At 38.3% G+C, this 20,323-nt stretch overlaps 1 protein-coding gene across 2 annotated transcripts in view; it reads left to right on the top strand.

Annotated features, from left to right (window-relative positions):
- Positions 1-20,323, top strand: part of pde6a (phosphodiesterase 6A, cGMP-specific, rod, alpha) — a 44,509-nt gene that overhangs the window by 16,597 nt on the left and 7,589 nt on the right. For both annotated transcript variants that reach the window (XM_042493607.2, XM_088080752.1), the window contains exons 9-20: positions 479-545; positions 4,173-4,220; positions 7,751-7,900; positions 8,856-8,999; positions 9,944-10,009; positions 10,395-10,541; positions 11,146-11,253; positions 12,589-12,698; positions 13,986-14,073; positions 15,382-15,482; positions 16,175-16,282; positions 17,210-17,273. In XM_042493607.2, the coding sequence (XP_042349541.1) occupies positions 479-545; positions 4,173-4,220; positions 7,751-7,900; positions 8,856-8,999; positions 9,944-10,009; positions 10,395-10,541; positions 11,146-11,253; positions 12,589-12,698; positions 13,986-14,073; positions 15,382-15,482; positions 16,175-16,282; positions 17,210-17,273 (1,201 nt within the window). The remainder of the gene's footprint in view (positions 1-478; positions 546-4,172; positions 4,221-7,750; positions 7,901-8,855; positions 9,000-9,943; positions 10,010-10,394; positions 10,542-11,145; positions 11,254-12,588; positions 12,699-13,985; positions 14,074-15,381; positions 15,483-16,174; positions 16,283-17,209; positions 17,274-20,323) is intronic.

The following is a 20,323-nucleotide window of genomic DNA, read 5'->3' as shown; positions in this document are numbered from 1 at the left end:
AACATCCAAAATGTCATTAAAAAAACCATAGTATAGTATGAAGTAAAAATATAACTTCTTGTCAAAAATATCCTAAAAATGTTCCAGGAAGGAAATATATTCAGCCTGTTAGACCTCAAAGATACACACACTGCAGCACATTTAAGCTGAATAACATGATTTACATTTTATAGAATAAAAGGTTTGAAGAGATACATTCTGAGTAACAGAAAATAGTCTTTTTGACAATAATTATTTGTTTTCCATTATTCAACATTGCTGTACTTATAAATTTTAAAAACTCCTGTTCGCTGCAGAATAATCTCACCTGTGTAAATTGAACGTTGTGCGTGCATTATTTGATTTGAAAGATGTAGCAGTGTTTATTTCATCCTGGCAGAGTCAAATTATATGAACACTGAATAGGAAAGTAATTTGCATGATTAATTTACTTCGTGGTTGTTAAATTTTCTGCTTGTCATATTGTGTTCACTCTCAGGAATCCTCCGGCAGATCACTGGTCGCTGGTTAGCGGTTTACCGACCTACGTCGCAGAGACCGGACTGGTCAGTGTCTGTTTAATCTCTGTCCTTCTTTTCCATTTTCAGTTTGCTCTCATATTTTAATTATCTTCAGCACTGAGAAATGAGCACAAACTCTCAGGTCCAGTCACAAGAACATTCTCACACCATGACAGAATAATCTGGCAGCATCATGAGTTTCATTCCCGCATGTTTATCGCCTGATATTATGACATTAATTAACTCTCTCTGAAGAGTCCAAAATGAAACACAGAAAAAGTTCTTCATTCGGAAACTTGCTGTCGTGTGTTGACGGTGCAGCGTGTTTCATCGCTTAATGCTCTTAAAGGTTTCTGCAAAACTGAAATTTAAGACACCAGCTGTCACATTTACACAGACACATGATGATGATGATGATGATGATGATGATGATGATGATGATGATAATAATAATAATAACAAGAAGAAGAAGAAGAATAACTTTATTGATATAGCACCTTTAAAAACCGAGTTTACAAAGTGCTTTGATAAACAAAGCAAAGCTGGATGGGAGACAAAGACGAAAAGCCAAACAGTCCTACTGAACACAAGCGAGACGAAACTGGGGTTTAGTTCGGCTGAAATTAAAACCAGAGGACGAATAATTCAAGATGCAAAATAAAATGTCAATACAAAATATTACAAAGAAATAGGCCAACAAGAGAAACAATAAAAGCAATAATAGAAGCAATAAAAGCAATAAAACTACAAAGAAAAGGAAAATTAAATAAAACATAAATTAAAAAGGTTAAGTAAATAGAAAGAAATAAAAGATAAAAATGATAAACTTTTCTGTCTGCCAGAAATGTTCTCTGAGGTCATATTTTGAATCTTAAGGAATCTCGCTGTTATATCTAAATTCTTAAGTTACAGTGAGCTATTGTCAACTCAGTTCACGTCAATTTTATTTATAAAGACCATTTTCACAAATCACAGTTTGTCTCTTTACAGCGTACGACACCCCTCTGTCCTCACACCCTCACATCGAATAAGAAAAACTTCCCAAAAACTCTAACGGGGGAAAAATGGTAGAAACCTCAGGAAGAGCGACTGAGGACGGATCCCTCTTCCAGGATGGACAGACGTGCAATTACATGTCGTAAAAAAATTCATTAATTACATGTAGCTACATGATGCCTGAGAATATTGACGTGAAGTTTCAACAACTTCTCGGCCGCCATTTAGCCCAAACACGTATAAATTAAACATTAATGGATAATGAGTGAATGGCCAGCCAGCAGGTTGAACACAAAAAATGACAGCTCTGCTCGGCAGGAGAGTTATAAATGTGAGCAAAGCTATACCAACAAGCAGGCAGACAATACTAGATATCATTTTTTGGTCAGTTTACATCACATCTGATCAATGAGTGGAACTGAAATCCCAACAGGAAGTCTGTTTAAACGTCAGCGTGTGATTTACAGATTTTAATCATAAACACAGAGCTGTGTTGCTCTCATCAGTTCAACATGAATCACAACCTGCAGGAAGTTCAGAAGTTCTTCGGTGTGGAGATCGCCAGCAGCCGAGAGGAGGAATTTACAATAATGCTGTAGGATTGCAATAAACCGTTTTTGTAAGAATAATAATATTAATGCCTGCAGCACTTAAAGTCCAGGAAATGAAAGTCTTTAAGAAACACTGTAATAATATATAAATGTCTGACAGTGAACATTCAGCATTCAGTCCTTCAGGTTACACATAATTAAGGACGAGGCCCCTCGCATCTCCACTGCGCCCAAATATGGTCACAAGAAAGTCGCTACGTTTAATATTTGAATACCGTCTCTGCTGCAAATGTAATATTAGTGGTGGGATATGATAATTCGCTGTGGGAAATAATAAACTCTTTGAGGGACTAATTAGCAGCAAAGCAGAATATACAGACAGTTAACATCAGTTCATGCTCATGAACTGTTTTATTCAAATATGACTTTGGTGTAATTCGTCAGACTCGGTGTAGCGTATATTAATGGTGATTGTGCTGCAGGATTAAGGATCGCAAGATTATTTTCATGATCTAGGGCTGCAGCTAACGATTATTTTGATAATCAATTAATTGGTCAATTACTTTTTCGATTAATCAATAAATCCGATTTTTTAAAAAATAAATAAATAAATAAAATAAAATTAGCATTTTTTTTCCTCCCATCATTTTAATTCAAAAAACGATTATCGTTGACTGTTCAAAGTGCATAAACAGGCGTCTGCTGGAACTTCCCTGAGCTGTCAAAATATTAAATTATAAATAATGAATAACTACAAATTCAAAAACTAAATGTTGACAGTTTTTACAACAACACACTGCTGCATCATCACCGCAGCATCTAAAACGAAACAAAACACGAAGCGAAACACGCTCGCGTGCCGTGCCGTGTCACTTGTGTATATTTTGCAACTAACACACTTTGTTGTTTTACTTTTTGAAGTTTTCGTGCAAAACGTCCTGTCTGCCTCTTCAAAACATCGGTTTCTCCCGTCTGCATATGACGTAAACAGTCTCGCAACACAGCGAGTGACGTAATAATCGCGCGACACAACAAATTGATAATTTTATTCATTATAACACATTTATTAATATTTATAATTGATTTTATCAATTCGTTGTTGCAGCTCTAATAAGATGCATTCAGTTGTTTTCATAGCTTTGTGATCGTCTTCACGTATCACCGGCTGTGAGCGTAAAGATGTCTCCGAGGTGAAAGATAAAATCCAGCTTTATTGGCCGGATTCAAAACTTCCCCTCCTCATTTCTCACTCTGACTTTTAGAGAGCGACTTTCTCCTCTCTGTGCAGGAGTCCGTGTGAAGCCAGTGTCCTTTAAAACATCCTTATCTGCGAGCTCTCTGCATTGGACGCTGCGGGTGGTCAGACGAGCAGAACGCCATTAGGCCTTATTACACAGTTGTCAGTGTGCACGCCGTTGTGGAAATGAAAAGTGTTCGGCCGCACGCTGCTGATGTATAATTGTAATTTCTGCAGCCGCTGCAATTAATCACAGTGTGCTTTTCCCAAACCGCTGAGCACGCCGTCGCTCGTCCATCCATCCCTCTTTCTGCCTCGTCCCGTCCGTCCTCCTCCTGTCCCGTCCTTTCATTGTCTTTCCTGCTCATCATTTTTCAACTCTGCATCATCTTTCCTCTTTTTTTCTCCTCTTCTACATCATGTAAAATTTTAAAACTTCATTTCCTCAGAGAGTCACCTTTTCATAAATTGAAGGGACAAAGACGTGTCAGATTGACACTAATGATTTCAGATGTGACACGAGAGGGTTTTGAAAGGATTTACTGCGGGACGATAAAGCTCCGTCAGTACCTGAACGCAACATGTGAACATGTGGAGGGTGAAGAGGGAGGTTTTTTTTTTTTTTTAAGTTTCGGGGTTTTTTTTTTACATGAGGACATCGGAGCAAAGATGGCCTCCTCTTCCAGCCAGCAACTCTCATCAGTGTCCTCATCCTGTATCTTGTTCACTTTGTTTTTAGCTTTTTTTAATTTTTTTTTTAATTGTAAATCACTTTAGCAATAAATCAACTTTGTTTCAAAATGTGCTATATAAGTAAAACTATTTTTATTATTATTATTATTATTATCTTTAACTTTTTCATTTCTTCTTGTTTCCCTCTTTTCACAGATTTGTAACATCATGAATGCAGCTGAGGATGAGTTTTTTGACTTCCAGGTAAGATAGCTGCAACTTTTTGTTCTTCTTCCTTCTTCTTCTTTTGTGTAAAGGGGATAATACTAATTTAATTTTTGGAGTATGGCTGTATGAGGTGCTTATTTATAATCGGTGTAAAACTCTACAGTAGGTAGCGGTCAGCACGTCTGAGCGATGTTCTGCTGTGGACGGGACAAAGACAAAATGTATTTTAGACACTAAAAAAAAATCAATATCAGTCTATACACGATATATATCGCGATATTTAGAAATCTCCTCTAAATTACTTAACTACAAAATACAAAATTATTATCCATTTATAATGTTACAGAAATAAAAGTATGAAGTTGAATGAAGTACTTTTATAGTAAAGTTCAATTAAATATTCTTAGAATGAAATAATCAAAGTGGGATACATGGTGCTTTTATTTTGAAGAACCCGGCTTTGTTGTGGATTTGAAGCTTCCCGTCAACAGTTGGATGTTAGTGTTTGCAGAAAGTTATCTTGCAAAATAAGGCCAGTTAATAAACTCTTCTTTGCTTCCAAATTTAATAAATATGAAGGTAAGTGAAAATATACAAATTATCGTGTGCGATACATAAACATTAATGCATTTGGTGACACTTCTCTCCAAAGCACAATACAAATATGATCATGCACAACCAGCGTCACATTAATTTGACTTCTAATATTTCTCCTTACACATGTATTTATTCAGGGAAGAATCCATCCAGCACGGCTCAGTGCCACCTTCATATTTTAACGCACATTAGCAGCAGTTATTGCTGTGAGAGAAGAGAGTAATATCAACCATCGTCTGTAAATCAGATTTTTATGTAAAGTAATAGATGGCATTAGCATATCGCACTCACATTACAGTAATTGTGTTATATGTGAGCCTTCGCTCATGAGTGACGTGAATGAAACAGAACTCAGAGTATATGTTGAAATAATGTATTAAAAAACTAATTTAGCTGCATAATGAGCCCTCGTGAGCCATAAGAGACCACCAGGGAACAATCACAGGGAGCGATTCTGCCGTATCGTCCCGACTGAATAAATGATATGTTCCTCGTTCTGCGCTCTCCTTCGCTTAAATTACTTTCCTGAGGGCTCTAAAGCGCCCATTGTATTTATCCTTATTATACTCTGTTTCTGATGGCCGCCGCCCCCGACTCACGCGTCGCTCCTGGTGCTGCTCTGCCCACAATTAGGCTCCGAACGTTAACATGGAAATCCACCTTGAAGTCAGTGTGAGGTTCACGGGACGCAGGAGTCATTTTGGGAGATTTATTTGCAGTTCGTCTCATGAGCTCAGGAAGGGTTGTGGTCACGTTGGGTGAAATATACAGTAAGCTGGTTTGTTATTGAGCTGCATTCTGGTCTTTTTGCTCCTTTGACACTGAAAATGAGTCTTTATGGGCTGTCCCAAATCCGTATTACATACTCATCGTATATCGTATGTGCTACTGCTAATTATCACATTATACTATTCAAGGTTTGTAAATCTACATATTTTACCATTTTATCCCAAACTGGAAATGATGCAGCATGTCCGAGTCTTACTGCCGAGTGATTACAAAGAGAATGGAAGATGTCCTTTGTTTTGGAATATTTTATTATAGGAGTTAAAGATTAAACAAGATAGAAAATAAGTGCACACATAAACACACACAAAGATCGTTGAGGACTTTTTTAAAATCGGGTGCAAACATCCACTCACTCATGGACCAACTCAGTACAATTTGGTGGTCAAAGTCACTGTGACCTTGTGTTCATCTCATTTTTTGAATGCATTTCTTAAAATGTGGCACAAATTTCCACTTGGACTCAATGATGAAGTGATAAAAGTTTGGTCGTCAAAGGTCACTGTGACCTCATAGCATTTTTTGGCCATAACTCAAGAATTCAGGCGCTAATTATGACAGTATTTCACTCAAATCTGTTTTTTTGGCCACTATTTAACACAATATCTCAGGATCGTAAGAGGAGACAGTTGGTCAGACACTGAAATGTGACACTAAACTGAGCTGATGGTAAAGATCTGTCTGATCCTCCGTGCTGCCGGGGAAAGATGTGTGAAACATCCATGTTTTCACAGACAGTAAAGTAAACGGCAGAGCGTTTGACCACTGTCGTTTTGCTCATCTCTGTTTTCCCTCTTTTCTGCTTTTTATCACCTTTTAAACCCCCTAAAACTGCATGTGTATGAAGTTGATTGATTTTTAGGGCGTGCTCTCCGATCGTTTAAACATTTCTCATCAAACTCCATTTAACTGCTGTAAATAACTCGGCTCATTTGGCCAAATGTCCATGACAAAGAAGCATGCGACCTCCTGAAGCTTTAATTTGCCCACATGATCGTTTCCCAATTTATTAAGCGGCACCGTTTTCCAGTAAAGGATGAAACTATTTTTATTCATCTAGTTCTTTGTAGCTTTTGACAGATAATCCAAGCAAATCCTGTTTTTCTAAACATCTCTGTGATGACGCTGAAGTGCGGCAGTCGTTCACCGAGAGCTCGTTTTAAAACGTGAGACTTCATCAGCTGCTGCTGCGTTCAGATTTACGGAGCAGTGAGCAGGTGAATTATTGATTCCCTCTCGTATTTCCTCCGACTGTAGAAGGTCACATTACGATTCGGTGGAAAAAAGGGCCCATATTACTGTCTTAAACATATCAAAGGAAGAATATTCAATCAGTCAGTCAGACATTATTTTCATAGCACTTTTCAAACAAACAAACGATAACACAGAGTTTCAAAAAGCGCCCACAAGCAAATCAACACTTTGTGATGACATAACGCACCAAAAAAGAGGAGTACTCATTAGGGGTCGACTGATATTGGTTATTCAGGGCTGATACCAATATTTGGATCTGATATGCATTTATAAAAAAAGAAAAATCCTTCTTAGAATTTGAAACATAAACTTTTTAAAAAAAAAATAAAGTCACTTGAAAATTTAAATAAGAAATGGTTAAATAAAAATAGCTCCATGAGGTTTAACAAAGTAAAAGTTCCTCCCATGCTGACACTTTCTTTGCACTTTTTTAATTTATTGATTTTATCTGCGATCATTAAAATAAAATTTTGATACAGATAATCTTTAAAACGCCAAATATCGGTCGCAGTAATCGGCATCATTAAACTCATTAAAACCAGGAAACGCTGCCATTAGTGAGGAAACTCCAAAGGCAGAAAAAAACCCAATAAATAGAAAAAGAAAAATAAATAAAATGATCAGAGTTATGATAAAAGATAAATAAGTAAAATACTCGAGATTAATGACAGGAAAACAGCACAAAGTAAAATAATAAATATATATGTTGAAAATATAAAAATAGTATAAATGAAGCAGCAAAACTGCGAAACAGATTAAAATGTTTAAGAAAAAAAAGCTGATACATATAGATATATAAAGTTCAGTTAAAAGCCAAACTGAAAAGGTTGCTTGCATGTTGATGTGTGTGTGTGTGTGTGTGTGTGTGTGTGTGTGTGTGTGTGTGTGTGTGTGTGTGTGTGTGTGTGTGTGTGTGTGTGTGTGTGCAGAAAGAGCCTCTGGACGACTCCGGCTGGACCATTAAGAACGTCCTGTCGCTGCCAATCGTCAACAAGAAAGAGGAGATCGTGGGTGTGGCCACGTTCTATAACAGGAAGGATGGGAAACCCTTTGATGAAATGGACGAAACCCTGATGGAGGTACAGGCTGTTTGTGTGTGTGTGTGTTTGTGCGTGTGTGTGTGTGTGTGTGTGTGTGTGTGTGTGTGTGTCAGCACTGAGTCATTGGTTTATAAATACACTCGGGCCATTCAGAGCGTCTGCATTATTTATCATTTGAGCCTGGAGGCTTTTTACTGAAGTTTCTGTATCCGCCTCGCTGCTCTGGATTCAGTCAGAACACACAGCGTGACAGTTTGATCCTCAACTGTTTCTTAAAATCAAAGTAGTTTGAGGAACATTTTTTTCTGCCGACATTTGGATATGATTTGCGTTTCATATTTGCTGCACCGCAAAAAAAAGATTTGACCAAAATCGCCCACAGAGAGCTTTTCCATTGGATGATTTACCGAATAATGGGCCTCATGCAAGAAACAGTGTACAAACACATTTTCTCTTATTTTTGTTTGTACCCACATTTTTTTCTTATTTTTGGGATTCACCAATGTTTACCAGTATTTACTGATGTTTTTTATGTTGTATGTTTTTATGTGTTAAACACAGACTTTTTTTTTTTATTTCAGACAATGCTAATGCAATCAAGCAGACAGACAAAAAAATAAAATATTCACAGACAATGACAAACATAAAGCTAAATAAACATACAGTGACATGGTTTACACATTTAAAAAAGAGTGAGAAGTATAAACATATTTATTCCCACCCCTTCTCCGTAAGGCACTGAATTTTATTTTTTTTTATATTTTTCAATTTTAGTTTTCTGCTGTATTCTTTAATTGGGCAATTTTTAACATATAATGACAGAAATATTTTTAAAATTTTTCTTAGCACTGTTAGTCGAATAGACACCTGTCAGCAGTAATAGGCTATTAACTCCCTCTGTGTCTCTCTGTGTCTGTCTCACACACACACACACACACACACACACACACACACACACACACACACACACACACACACCTGCTGCTGTGTCCAGTCTCTGACTCAGTTCCTGGGCTGGTCGGTGTTAAACACTGACACCTACGACAAGATGAACAAGCTGGAGAACAGGAAGGACATCTTCCAGGACATGGTGATGTACCACGTCAAGTGTCGCAAAGATGAAATCCAGAACATTCTGGTTAGTAAATAAATGTTTCTCCACCGAAACAAGTTCTGCACGCATTAATACCACCAAGTTTTAACATGTATGGCTTTGTTTTGTTTTTTTTTAGAATACACAGTTTCCAAAAATACTACGTGTGAACTAGTCCTAAATCGTGTTTTTATCTTTTAATCAAAATTTGAGCAAAAGAGCACCTTGAATGTAAAGCTTTTGATAGTTGTTCCGGTTAAAATTAAAGAAAAACTATATTCAGTGTATTTTTAAGTAAATCGAGAAAAAGCGGGCGACAGAACACCGCACCAGGTTTCCTGCGGATCCTTAAAACGCATTAAATTCATTCATTTAAAAATAAGGCCTTAATTGGGATTTAACTGACTTAAATTAATCCTTCAAAAGTCTTAAAATGCTCTGACATAGAAAATAGGATTTTATGAATATTTTTACTTCAGACGTTGTGTTATAAAATCTTAAAGTAGTTGGTAATTTTTTTTTTTGTCAAATAATTTAATAAATTCATTTTCTTACTTGTCATGATGGGAATCTAAGCAGAGGAAACTCACTTGCAGAGTAAAAAACACAAATTTGCCCAGACAGCCGTTCAGAAATGCCAGATTTGAAAAAAGTCTGAAATCTTTTAAGTGTGAAGCTGCAGGAACCGTGCACACTAGTTACAGGGAGCATGAATTCTTCTCTTCAGTTTCGAGCTTTATCTTTTGATATTGGTGCTCGACAGAGTCCAGAAGCCGGTCAGTTTCAGGTGATATGGATGATACAAACAGGAGGAGAGCATCGTTTTTAAGATGAAATAAGCTGTCAGATCGTCTATGAGGTGATTTGTCAGTGGACAGAGAGAACAAAAGCAGAGAGAGATGACCTGTTTGACCTCCGATCAGAAATCAGGTGATTGATGCTAAACCGTTTCATCCAAGGTGAGCTGCTGATGTTGTGTGTTTCCCCAGAACACCAGGGAGAGATGGGGGAAGGAACCGGACGAGTGCGAGGAGGAGGAGCTCCAGGAGATTCTGGTAAACAACAACAAGACACATCCAGCCTGCGATTCAGGAAATTCTGCAAAATTAGACAAACATTTTGACATCTAAATATAGAAGATAGATAGACAGAATAGATAGAAGATACTTTATTGATCCCTGTAGGGAAATTCATGTATACAGCAGCTCAAAAAACACATAACAGTTAATAAATAAATAAAATCAGAGATTATAAAAAAACCCACAAGAACAAGTTAAGAGCAGAATGCATCATATCATATCGTCCATGCACAGAAAGAACTACATTTCCCATGATGCATAAATCATAGGAATAAAGTTCCTGTTCTGTGCTTTATTCTAAACGTGTAAATCATATTCACACGATCTGAACTGATTTACGTTTGTCCATCTGTGTCCGCAGTCAGAGGTCCTGCCGAACTCTAAAAAAGTTGAGCTCTTTGATTTCCACTTCTACGACTATTATCACACCGAGATGGACCTGGTGAAATGTGGCATCAAGATGTACTACGAGCTGAAAGTGGTGGACAAGTTCCACGTTCCCAGAGAGGTGGGTGTTTGGTTAGTTAATTCAATGATTTCTCCGTTTGTTGCGTATCTTTTTTAAATTCTCGCAAGAATGAGTTTCTATGATATAAATCTCTAAGGGTGCAATATCAAACTGACTGAGATTCCAAAGTTTGAATCTCCTATTATACACTTTTAAATTGATATTTTGTGCCAAAAACAGCAGGGCGGCCTTTCAAAATCCACACTAACTTTTTCTAACAATTTTCCTGTGTATTGTTCTTATGTTTTTTCTTCTGTGTTGTGTTTTTAAAAATATTCCTGTGTGTGTTTTGTGATTTTAAGTGCACAGCACTTTGTAACATTGATATAGTGCTATATAAATAAACTTTATTATTATTATCATTATAGAGAAAGGTTTCTGCCAAAGTGTTATGTCAACCGCCCGTCTGTGTTTAAATTAATTCTGTTGCTACAACCAGATAAGTCATCTGTAAATTTGGTGCTTTTTTGAAGAACGTCCTGCCCTCGTTTATGTAATATTTGTTGTTAAAGTAATATTTGTTGTAATTTGATCATGCCATTCGCTATGGCTTTGTATTGTTTTGTTTTTATTCAGTTTATTTATGTTACTGTGTGTTTTTTAGGCCCTGGTGAGGTTTGTCTACTCTCTGAGTAAAGGTTACAGGAGGATCACCTACCACAACTGGAGACACGGATTCAACGTGGGACAGACCATGTTCACCCTGCTCATGGTGAGACACACACTCCTCCTTCATCCCTCCCTCACCTCCCGCTCTCGTCCTCCTCCTCGTCTCTCCTCATCGTTCATCCCTCCTGTTCCTCCTCCTCTCTCTGATTCAAAGTGATAAACGTTCCCTCTCCTCCTCCTTCACTCCTTCATCTGAGTTAATGAAGTGTGTCTGTGAATGAAAAGTGAGTCAGTGTTGCTTGAACTGGTCGTTAATAAGAAAACCAGTGAGCGTCGTTATTGTTTATATTTACAGCCCTTACTGGGAAATGTGGTCAGCCTGTATATTTATAGGTTTTTAACCAGTATGAATGCCTGCACGGCATGCATGTGCACATATGTCATCATGTTTACTTATTTATGTAAATAATATTTATAATATTAATATTGATAATATTTATACGTGTGAAACATGAATACACCCACCTTGACTCTATGAATAACCTGGATCTCTCCTCCCCTCTCTCTTTTAACATTTATGATTTTTACTGATTAATTGAGAAAATTATCTGCAGATTAATCCATTAATGGTTTGGTCGACAAAATATTAGAAAACAGTGAGAAACGCCTGTTACACTTTCCTTTTTTAATCCTTTATTACCTGAGCAAATTGGCTTGATGTCTTTCAAAGGTATGAGAGGAAGAAGGCAAAAAGTAATTTAACAAAAGACATTTACAGGAAATTTACAAAAAGTTACAAGAAAATTACCTGAAAATAAGCAACAAAAAAAGAAAAGTTAAAAAAAGAAGAAAAACCAACACTAAAATTTAGCACTAACCATGAGTTAATGCTAAAAAAGAAAAAAAAAAATTTAAAAATGCGTAAAACATGTTTGCTTTGTAGAATAACTCTAAATAAATAATGATTAGCTTCATAAATGAACATTTCTGGACATTTTTCCTGAGTTTTTTGATAAAATCATATAGTCATAAAGTAAATCAAATCAATTTTCTCAGATTTCAGAGGTTTGTTTCTCCACATTATTCACCAAATTAAGAAAAAAAGAAATAATATAATTTATTTATTCTCTCCCCATCATATTTATAACCATCTTAAGACCCTTGAGAGTGTTTCAGTGTCCCAAAGTGACTTCATTAAATGTCTTGTTTTGTCCAACTGACATTTCCAAACCTCAAAATAATAAATTTGTCCTCAAGCAAGATTTAGGAAAGCTGCAAACTGTCACATTTAAAGACCTGGAATATCAAGTTTGGGCATTTTTTGCTTGAAAAATGACCTAAATGATAAATTTATTATCAGAGTAGGCGCTTATTGATTTTCCGTTGATGAAATAAATAAATATTTGTGTAATCATTGCAGCTCTTTTGTGTTTCTCAGACAGGTGATTTGAAGCGTTACTACACAGACCTGGAGTGTATGGCCATGGTGACCGCCGGCCTCTGCCACGATATCGACCACAGAGGAACCAACAACCTCTACCAGATGAAGTAAGAGCCGCAGGGGGCATAAAGGCGGGAAGGTGTGGGTGTTTCAGCATGTATTTACATTTTTGAAAGGTAGTTTCTGACCTGCAGAGGTAATTTATAATTTTAGAAGTACCGTAAAACTTGAATTCATAATTATTCGCTTTTATCACTTAACTCTTCTTTTGAGTCCCAAAACATTACATCTGCCCCTGGTGATAATAACGAGAGCTCAGCGCGAGCGGCTGGATGAGACACGGAGCGATGCGTCCTGGTGTTTCTAAATAATTCATCAAAAGTCTGATTAAAGCTGAAACTAACACAAAGTAGTCTGTAGCAGTGTAAAGAAGTCACTTTCACCTCTGCAGATGTGTCTGTTTCAGACACTTTGGTGCTGTGAGGAGAAGCTGCGCTCTGTTTGTCTGTCTCACTGCGCTGCTGACAGACCATCAGCTGTTTGATCCGCCATGATGAAATGCTGTGGCTGTCAAACACTCAGCTGTTCGACAGTCAAAGTCGTTTTTTACATGATTGTTCAACACTTCCGTCTTCGCTGTGTTTTCGGCAGATGCGTGGGAGTTAACAGCCCCGGAGGGGAAAGGGTTAACAGAATGTTTAGATAACTGAAATACCCAACATGGCCAAAATTATGTTGGTTAGAGGTTTCGATCATTTTTTGATTAACTGCCCAGCACTACTCCTTAAAAAATATTGTTCTCATTCTTACATTTTATTACAACTTGGCCACGAGTCCGGATAGGACGAAGCTTTGGTCCAGATCCGGACCACGGTCTGCCAGTTGGTGCTGCCTGATGTAGACCATCCAAGTTGAACAATGAAATCAATAAAAACTGAGGTAAAAACATTTAATTAATCAAATTGAGGAAAACACACTAAAATCGAAGCAGTCAGCGAGCAGAAATAAACAACATGATACATTAGAAATATATTGTATTTATTACCTGCTGCCTCGACCCAATTTCTGTCTCTCAGCTTGTAAATCCGACTGTTTGGTTATTCTGAGAGCGTTTAATTGACTCAAGGTGACAGCAGCCACTCCTCCTGCGTTCAGGCGAGCTGACCTCAGCTCTTTATGTGAAGGTAACGTGACACACTGAGAACATCAGTGAGCAGATATTGACCAGATACACCTCCAGCTGCTCGGCTCCACCTGCTGATGGATGAGCCAGTGAGAGCCGCCATTAGCCGCGGACACAGCAGGCCAGGCCCACCCTGGGTTTAACACGCATGATGTATCACAGGGTAACCTCCCAACTCTGTGTGTGTGTGTGTGTGTGTGTGTTTTCACAGGTCTGGCAATCCTCTGGCGAAGCTTCACGGCTCCTCCATCTTGGAAAGACACCATCTGGAGTTTGGCAAGACTCTGCTGAGAGATGAAGTATGTTGCAGTTCACACACACACACACACACACACACACACACACACACACACACATACACACATACACATGCATACATGTATACAGGCGGGACACATTAACACCTGAACATCTGAGCAATTTCAAGCAATGCAACACAATATTCCCAAAATATAAAGAGCTGAGGCCCCGCCCCTCTCTTAGCCGGCCTCTAATCGACTCAGTGAGGAGGAGAAAAATTATGAAAAATGATTATTTTTCTACCATTCAATGTTTTGTTGATGGAAGCAGCTGCAGTGTAAAATAATATTTTACTGTCTGGTACAGCAGTTCATACCCATTTAGTTTTGACAAAAAATACAGTATATATTGTATGTATTTATTTATGTAGTTCGTAATTTATTATTATTATTATTATTATTAGTTTTTTTTTCAGTCACACATCATTTCTGTTTCACATCAAAGAAGGCCTGTTTGAGTTTCTTCCTGCTCCTCATGTGTGGTGTAAGGCTTTGAGATCAGATCTGCTACCGTACACATACTACTACACACAATACTTTCTTTACACTTTGAAACCTAAACAAATTGCCTTGATTTCTTTCCAAAAAAAAGGGCGAAATGCAGTGAGCAATAGTAATAACCCAAAAATTTAGGTGGGTAATAGCCCAAAAATTAGCAAGGAATAGGAAAAAAGTACAAGAAAATTACCTGAAAATTTGTAACCCTTGCTTTTTATTATTTTTTTCTAAATCTACTAATTTAACTTATTAACTATATTAAAGCAAACACACAAGGAAATCCTAAAAAAGTGCCTAAAATGATTAAAATTCTGTAATGTATTTTGACAAACTTGATAAATATCGTTTTCCTCTAGCTTTTTCTTTTTTCCCTTGACATTTTACCCTAGCTTTTTTTTCTAAATATACTAATGTACCTAATTAAATTTAAAAGCAAACACTCAAGGAAATGATCTGAAAAAAGTGTGTAAAATAATCCAAATACTGTAATATAATTTTACATATGTAATGAAATGATTTTTTTCTGTGGCTTTTAATATTTTTCTAGACATTTTTCCGTAGCTTTTAAAAAAAAACTTTCTAAATCTACTAATTTCTTGCAACATGTGGAACATTTCTTGCTAAGGTGGTCTTTGACTTTTTCGCCATGTTTTTGGGAGAAGTCACACCAGTATGTTCAGGGTTCAAAGATTCAGATATTTGTAAAAGACAGCACAAGAAAAGTGATGTCACTCCAGGTTTCAAGGGGTTAAACTACCCAGTATTCGTGTTGATCTCTGACTCTTTTTTAAATTTCCTTTTGTGTTTTAGTCGATGAACATTTATCAGAATCTGAACCGGCGTCAGCACGACCTCGTCATCCACCTCATGGACATCGCCATCATCGCCACTGACCTGGCGCTCTACTTCAAGTGAGTACAGCAGCACGCAGACAGATTTACACATCAGTTATTGACCGAACAGAGACACCGTTCACAGCTCGCATCAAAATGTGTCTCATAGCCACATTATATCCTGAAATGATTTCATTTAGTTACATTTACACCCAGTTTGGGTCTAGCAAATACACACAATAAAAACGTATGACACACAGAGATGTGCGTAACTGTGGAGGACTGAAAATGATGAAATAACAAATAAATAAATGTGTCAATAAATAAGTGAAAATGCCAAAAATGGCAATATCTATTGAATTTCCATTTTATTTACCAGTTTATTCATTTTTATATTTATTTGCTTATTTATTTATGCATTATTTTCCTTATCGCCTATAAATACATTTATTTATAATAATAAACGTAGGGTGCTGCTACTATTTTCTGGGCTCTGGAGCGTCAGTATAAAATCAGCAACAAATAATCGGATCTTCAGTCAGGAACATGTGGACGAGGTCTCAGCACAGTGTTCCTAACATCAGGAAAAGTTTTTGTATATCAGTCCGTGGAGCGAAACTCTGGAACAGTTTAATGTGGAGCTAAAACAATGTCCAAAGCAGAGCTGAGTGATGTGTGGGAGACGGTGTCACTAATGCCGGTAAAGAACATGCAGTAAAGACAAACAAGACATTAAGTTTATTATGAAATACTGTTTTATTTCTGTGCAGGAAGAGGACGATGTTCCAGAAGATCGTGGACCAGTCCAAGACCTATGAGAACTGGAACGATTGGACCAAGTACATGATGCTGGAGACCACGCGCAAAGAGATTGTCATGTAGGCACAAACACACAAACGTGCACTCACAAACTAAAGCGCCGTCCACATCAAGCACTCTAACTGTGACTATAACTAAGACAATAACGGGGGGGTCCACACCAGAAAAAAATGGATGTTGATGACCTGCTACTACTGTACGCTGCGAGGAGGTTAAGTGAGATAGTCTTTGGTCCAGGACACAAGGTGCAGGTCCACCAGCATCCTGTCCAGCTTCTCACAGAGCAGTGAGGGTTGGATGGTATTAAATGCACTGGAGAAATGAAAAAAAGGTGATTCTCAAAGTGTAGCCCCCCCGTGTCAAGGTGGGAGTAGGCCCGCTGCAGTAGGTAGATGATGGCATCCTCAACGCCCACCTCCTCCCGGTAGGAAAACTGAAACGGGTTCTGTGCACGCTGACCTGATCAGCAGTGATGTAGGGAGGGGGTTGATGGGAGGCTGCTGCATTGGTGGGAGTCACAGCTGCATCATCCAGGTCAGAGATGTCCTGAAAATGAGGCTTTAACGGAGTGAGGCTGATGGTGTGCTCCGATATCGGTAGTTGTCAGAGGAGCAGCAGCAGCAGCAGCGGTGAACGTCGCAGTGGTAGCAGTGGCGATGGTCATCCCAGGAGCAGCAGCAGTGGTGGTTGCAGAAGCAGCAGCGTTGGTGGTTGTCGTGGCGGCAGCAGGGGTGATGAAGAGGAGGCAGCCGGGGCTTGGCAGTCAAATCATTATAATTATTGCTATTTTTATTATTATAGTTATCGTCGTAGTTATCATTAACGTTAAAACTGTCGTTATAGTTATTGTTAACCTTATAGTTATCATTATTGTAACAATTATAGTTATAGTTATCGTTCTTGGTGTGGACGGCTCTTAAAACACGAGGGAGGCACCAACAGAGATATACGGAAAAACAAACCTGAGTCATGTGATGTGTTTCCAGGGCCATGATGATGACTGCCTGTGACCTGTCCGCCATCGCCAAACCGTGGGAGATTCAGAGCAAGGTACGAACCTGTGTGATCTCCACACAAGGTCCTCTTCATACTTCACAGCAGTCGGTGTAAAAAAGGCACTCCAGCCTCTCTGACACCCAGCCGTTCACAGTAATAAGGCGCACGCTCGTACACAGGCACCATGAGAGGCTCTGCGAGGGGCGGACCGATGATAAAGTAGACAGAGAAAGACATTCTGTCAGCGCTGCCATTTCTCCCAGCAGTGATTCCTGACGGCCTCATGCATCAAAAGCAACTCGCTGCTTTTCATTCCCCTCATCACCGCGTGGCAGGCTCGGCATTTTATTTCAGTCAAGTACGTAATATACACATCGCCGCCGAGCCTGCACACACAGGCATATCAATATGAACAGGAAGTGTGTCTGCTGCTATTCGACAGATGCTGCCGGAGGGTCATTTTTTACATTTATTTGTCTGCAATTGACTGGGAACATATGCTTTTTATCAGTTACGCCGGCCTCGCATTCTTATACATGCACAGAAGATGGAAACTCATAGCAATTGCATTAACACAGAGCCCATAAAAAAACAAGCAGTGGCAATTTAAAGCGCAGCTAGTTGAGTCGTGGTGAAGGGTTTCACGCGTCTGGGGACAGAAGAATTTCATTTCTGCATCCAAACTTCTGTTATTTTGTCAGATTTTCTTCCAATCTGTAAATTAGTGGATGATTTTATGTCCCCAGGATGCTAGAAATTATTCAAATAAGATGATTTGTGAAGGAAAAAATGTCTGCTTGAACTGTTCCCACCCTTAGACCTTTACTTAACCAGTAATGAGGGGGTCACAAGTAGACATGGCTTCATTTCAGAGGGTCACGAGCTGAAAATGTTAGTGCTCCTTCTCATTTTCTAGATCAGTAGCTCCTGTGCTGTCACGGCATGCATCATTTAAGAGGACTTTTTTTTTTTCTTCTCCCAGGCTCATTCAGAAAATAAGCCCACTCGGTGAAGGGAGTCTATTGTTGTTAATGTGGAATCAACATTAACTTGCAGCTTTAAACACCAGCCGTGCTCAACTTTTCTTTTAAAGCCGGAGCGCAGAACTTTTGTCTCGCAGTGAAAGTAACCAGACAAACTGTAGGTGGGTTTCCTTTAACCCTCAAAGTGCGCATTAAAATTGTGACTATAAAATATGCCTAATGGAACCACATCAATTTTGAAAAAACCTAATTATCGCAAAAAAAAAGTTTTTTTTAGGTGGTATTTCAGGCGATTCGAAAAGGCCATATTTCACAAAACTTCAATGGAAACACTTTTAGTCTTTTCTAGGTCACATGATGTTATGGCTATGTGCTTGTCAGTAGGAACTGGCTCCCTCATGATGCAGCAGGAGCTACAAGAGCTGTTATTGCATCACATAACTCTGAGAAAGTTGTGCAAATCATCCCGAAGTTTAAATCTACAATTCCTCTGTGAAATCGTGAACTATCAGCTCCCAGAAATCCCTCATATGTGGCCGCTCCCACATATAAGGGGCTCGCCTTTACATTATGGCTCCATAACACGCCTACGTGGCCTTGGATTGGAAATAATGACGGCTAGTTTGGTGGCTTCAATAGAAATAAAGCTGCTAATGTTTCGAACATCCATCGCCATGGTTACTGGGATGTTATCAACAGAGAAGAAGTCACAGAAAATCACTCAGTGGAAACACAGTCATCTTCCAATTGTGTTTTATCAACATTTTGAAAATTTTGATTAAGTTTTGTGCAAATCTGTAATGGAAAGGGGAGGTTAGATGAAAATATTTAATTTGGAAGACTGAAAATACATGATTCTCAACGGTTTGGAGCATTATTTGGGTAATGTGTTTATATGAAGCATCATCATCATCATCATGTAGAAACCTGTCAGGTCAAGTGGGAAAAGTCTTTAGAAGGGCTTGAAAAAAATAGCATTTTGATGTTAAAACATGCGTACTTTGATTAAAAAAAAGTTTAATGTCAAGAACTGAATACATAAGGAACATAAGGGAAGCTACAGAATGATATAAAAACCTAATAATAATCTTAATAATAATGGAGCTACCCTTTTATTATTTAAACAAACAGCCTTTTCTTCACAATCATCCCTCACCTTCACGCTCCATTATCAAAACCATGTTACATGTAAATGTCTTTTATGGTTGTTTTTGAACAGGTGCATTATGCAAGCTGTTATAAAACAAAAACATAGAGATGGAAAAATATTTATTACTGCACAAAGTGTTATTGCAAACAGAAGTAAAGTTTTATATGTCTTCAGTTCTCTAACTCCTCCTGCATTGCACAACTACTGCCAATTAGGATATTCCCTTTTTATTTTTAAGCCTTTTTTTTTTTTTTTATTTAACCTTTGCCTGCTCCTGGTGAGTCAGCTCTACATCCCACACACACTGTCAGGGTATCTATCTCCGGCTCCGGCCGGCCTCCTGCGAATTGTGCTCCCAAAGTAGTTTGATGACTAACTCTTCTCCTTTTTAAAGGTGAATTCATATATTTCAGCTGCCCTTCGAAATGTTTTGGTGGTTACCGTGTTCAGAGTCTTGCACATACTCAATTGTTTGTTTTTAACTGAGTGAATCTCAGCTGCTGCAAAATGAGTCGCTATAGTAGCTCTGCTTTGTGATTTATATAGATAAGATGGTCATATTTCTACACAAAAATCTTCCACAGTACAGATAGATTCTCTCAGATTTTCGCTGATGATAGACGGGCCTCTCTAAGATGTTATTGAGAGACAAAAGCGCCGGCTGCTTCACTCTAGATAAGATATTCCACTGACATTTTTATGGCTGATATTTTATTTCGTTCTCAGTTCTGCCGCCCACGCGTGCAGAATATCTGGCTGCACCAGCCGCGTGGCAATTGTTCCCCAAAACCGGCTTGATGACTAACTCTCTAAAATGAGGTTCCTATCGTGAATGCAGAATTCACATATTGTTCATCGGATCTCACGTTGCTCCATTTTAGGTTTGTGAGGGCAGACAAAACAGGCTTTCATCTCGTCAAGACACAAAGCCCGAAACTGCCTTGTGAGCAGTGAATAAGATTCTCATTTAT

The sequence above is a fragment of the Plectropomus leopardus genome, chromosome 8 (genome assembly GCF_026936395.1).
Source record: "Plectropomus leopardus strain MGB_pleo_1.0 chromosome 8, ASM2693639v1, whole genome shotgun sequence".
Taxonomy (NCBI): Eukaryota; Metazoa; Chordata; class Actinopteri; order Perciformes; family Serranidae; genus Plectropomus; species Plectropomus leopardus.
The sequence above is the reverse complement of the archived record's forward strand: the minus strand, read 5'-3'. Positions and strand labels throughout refer to the sequence as shown.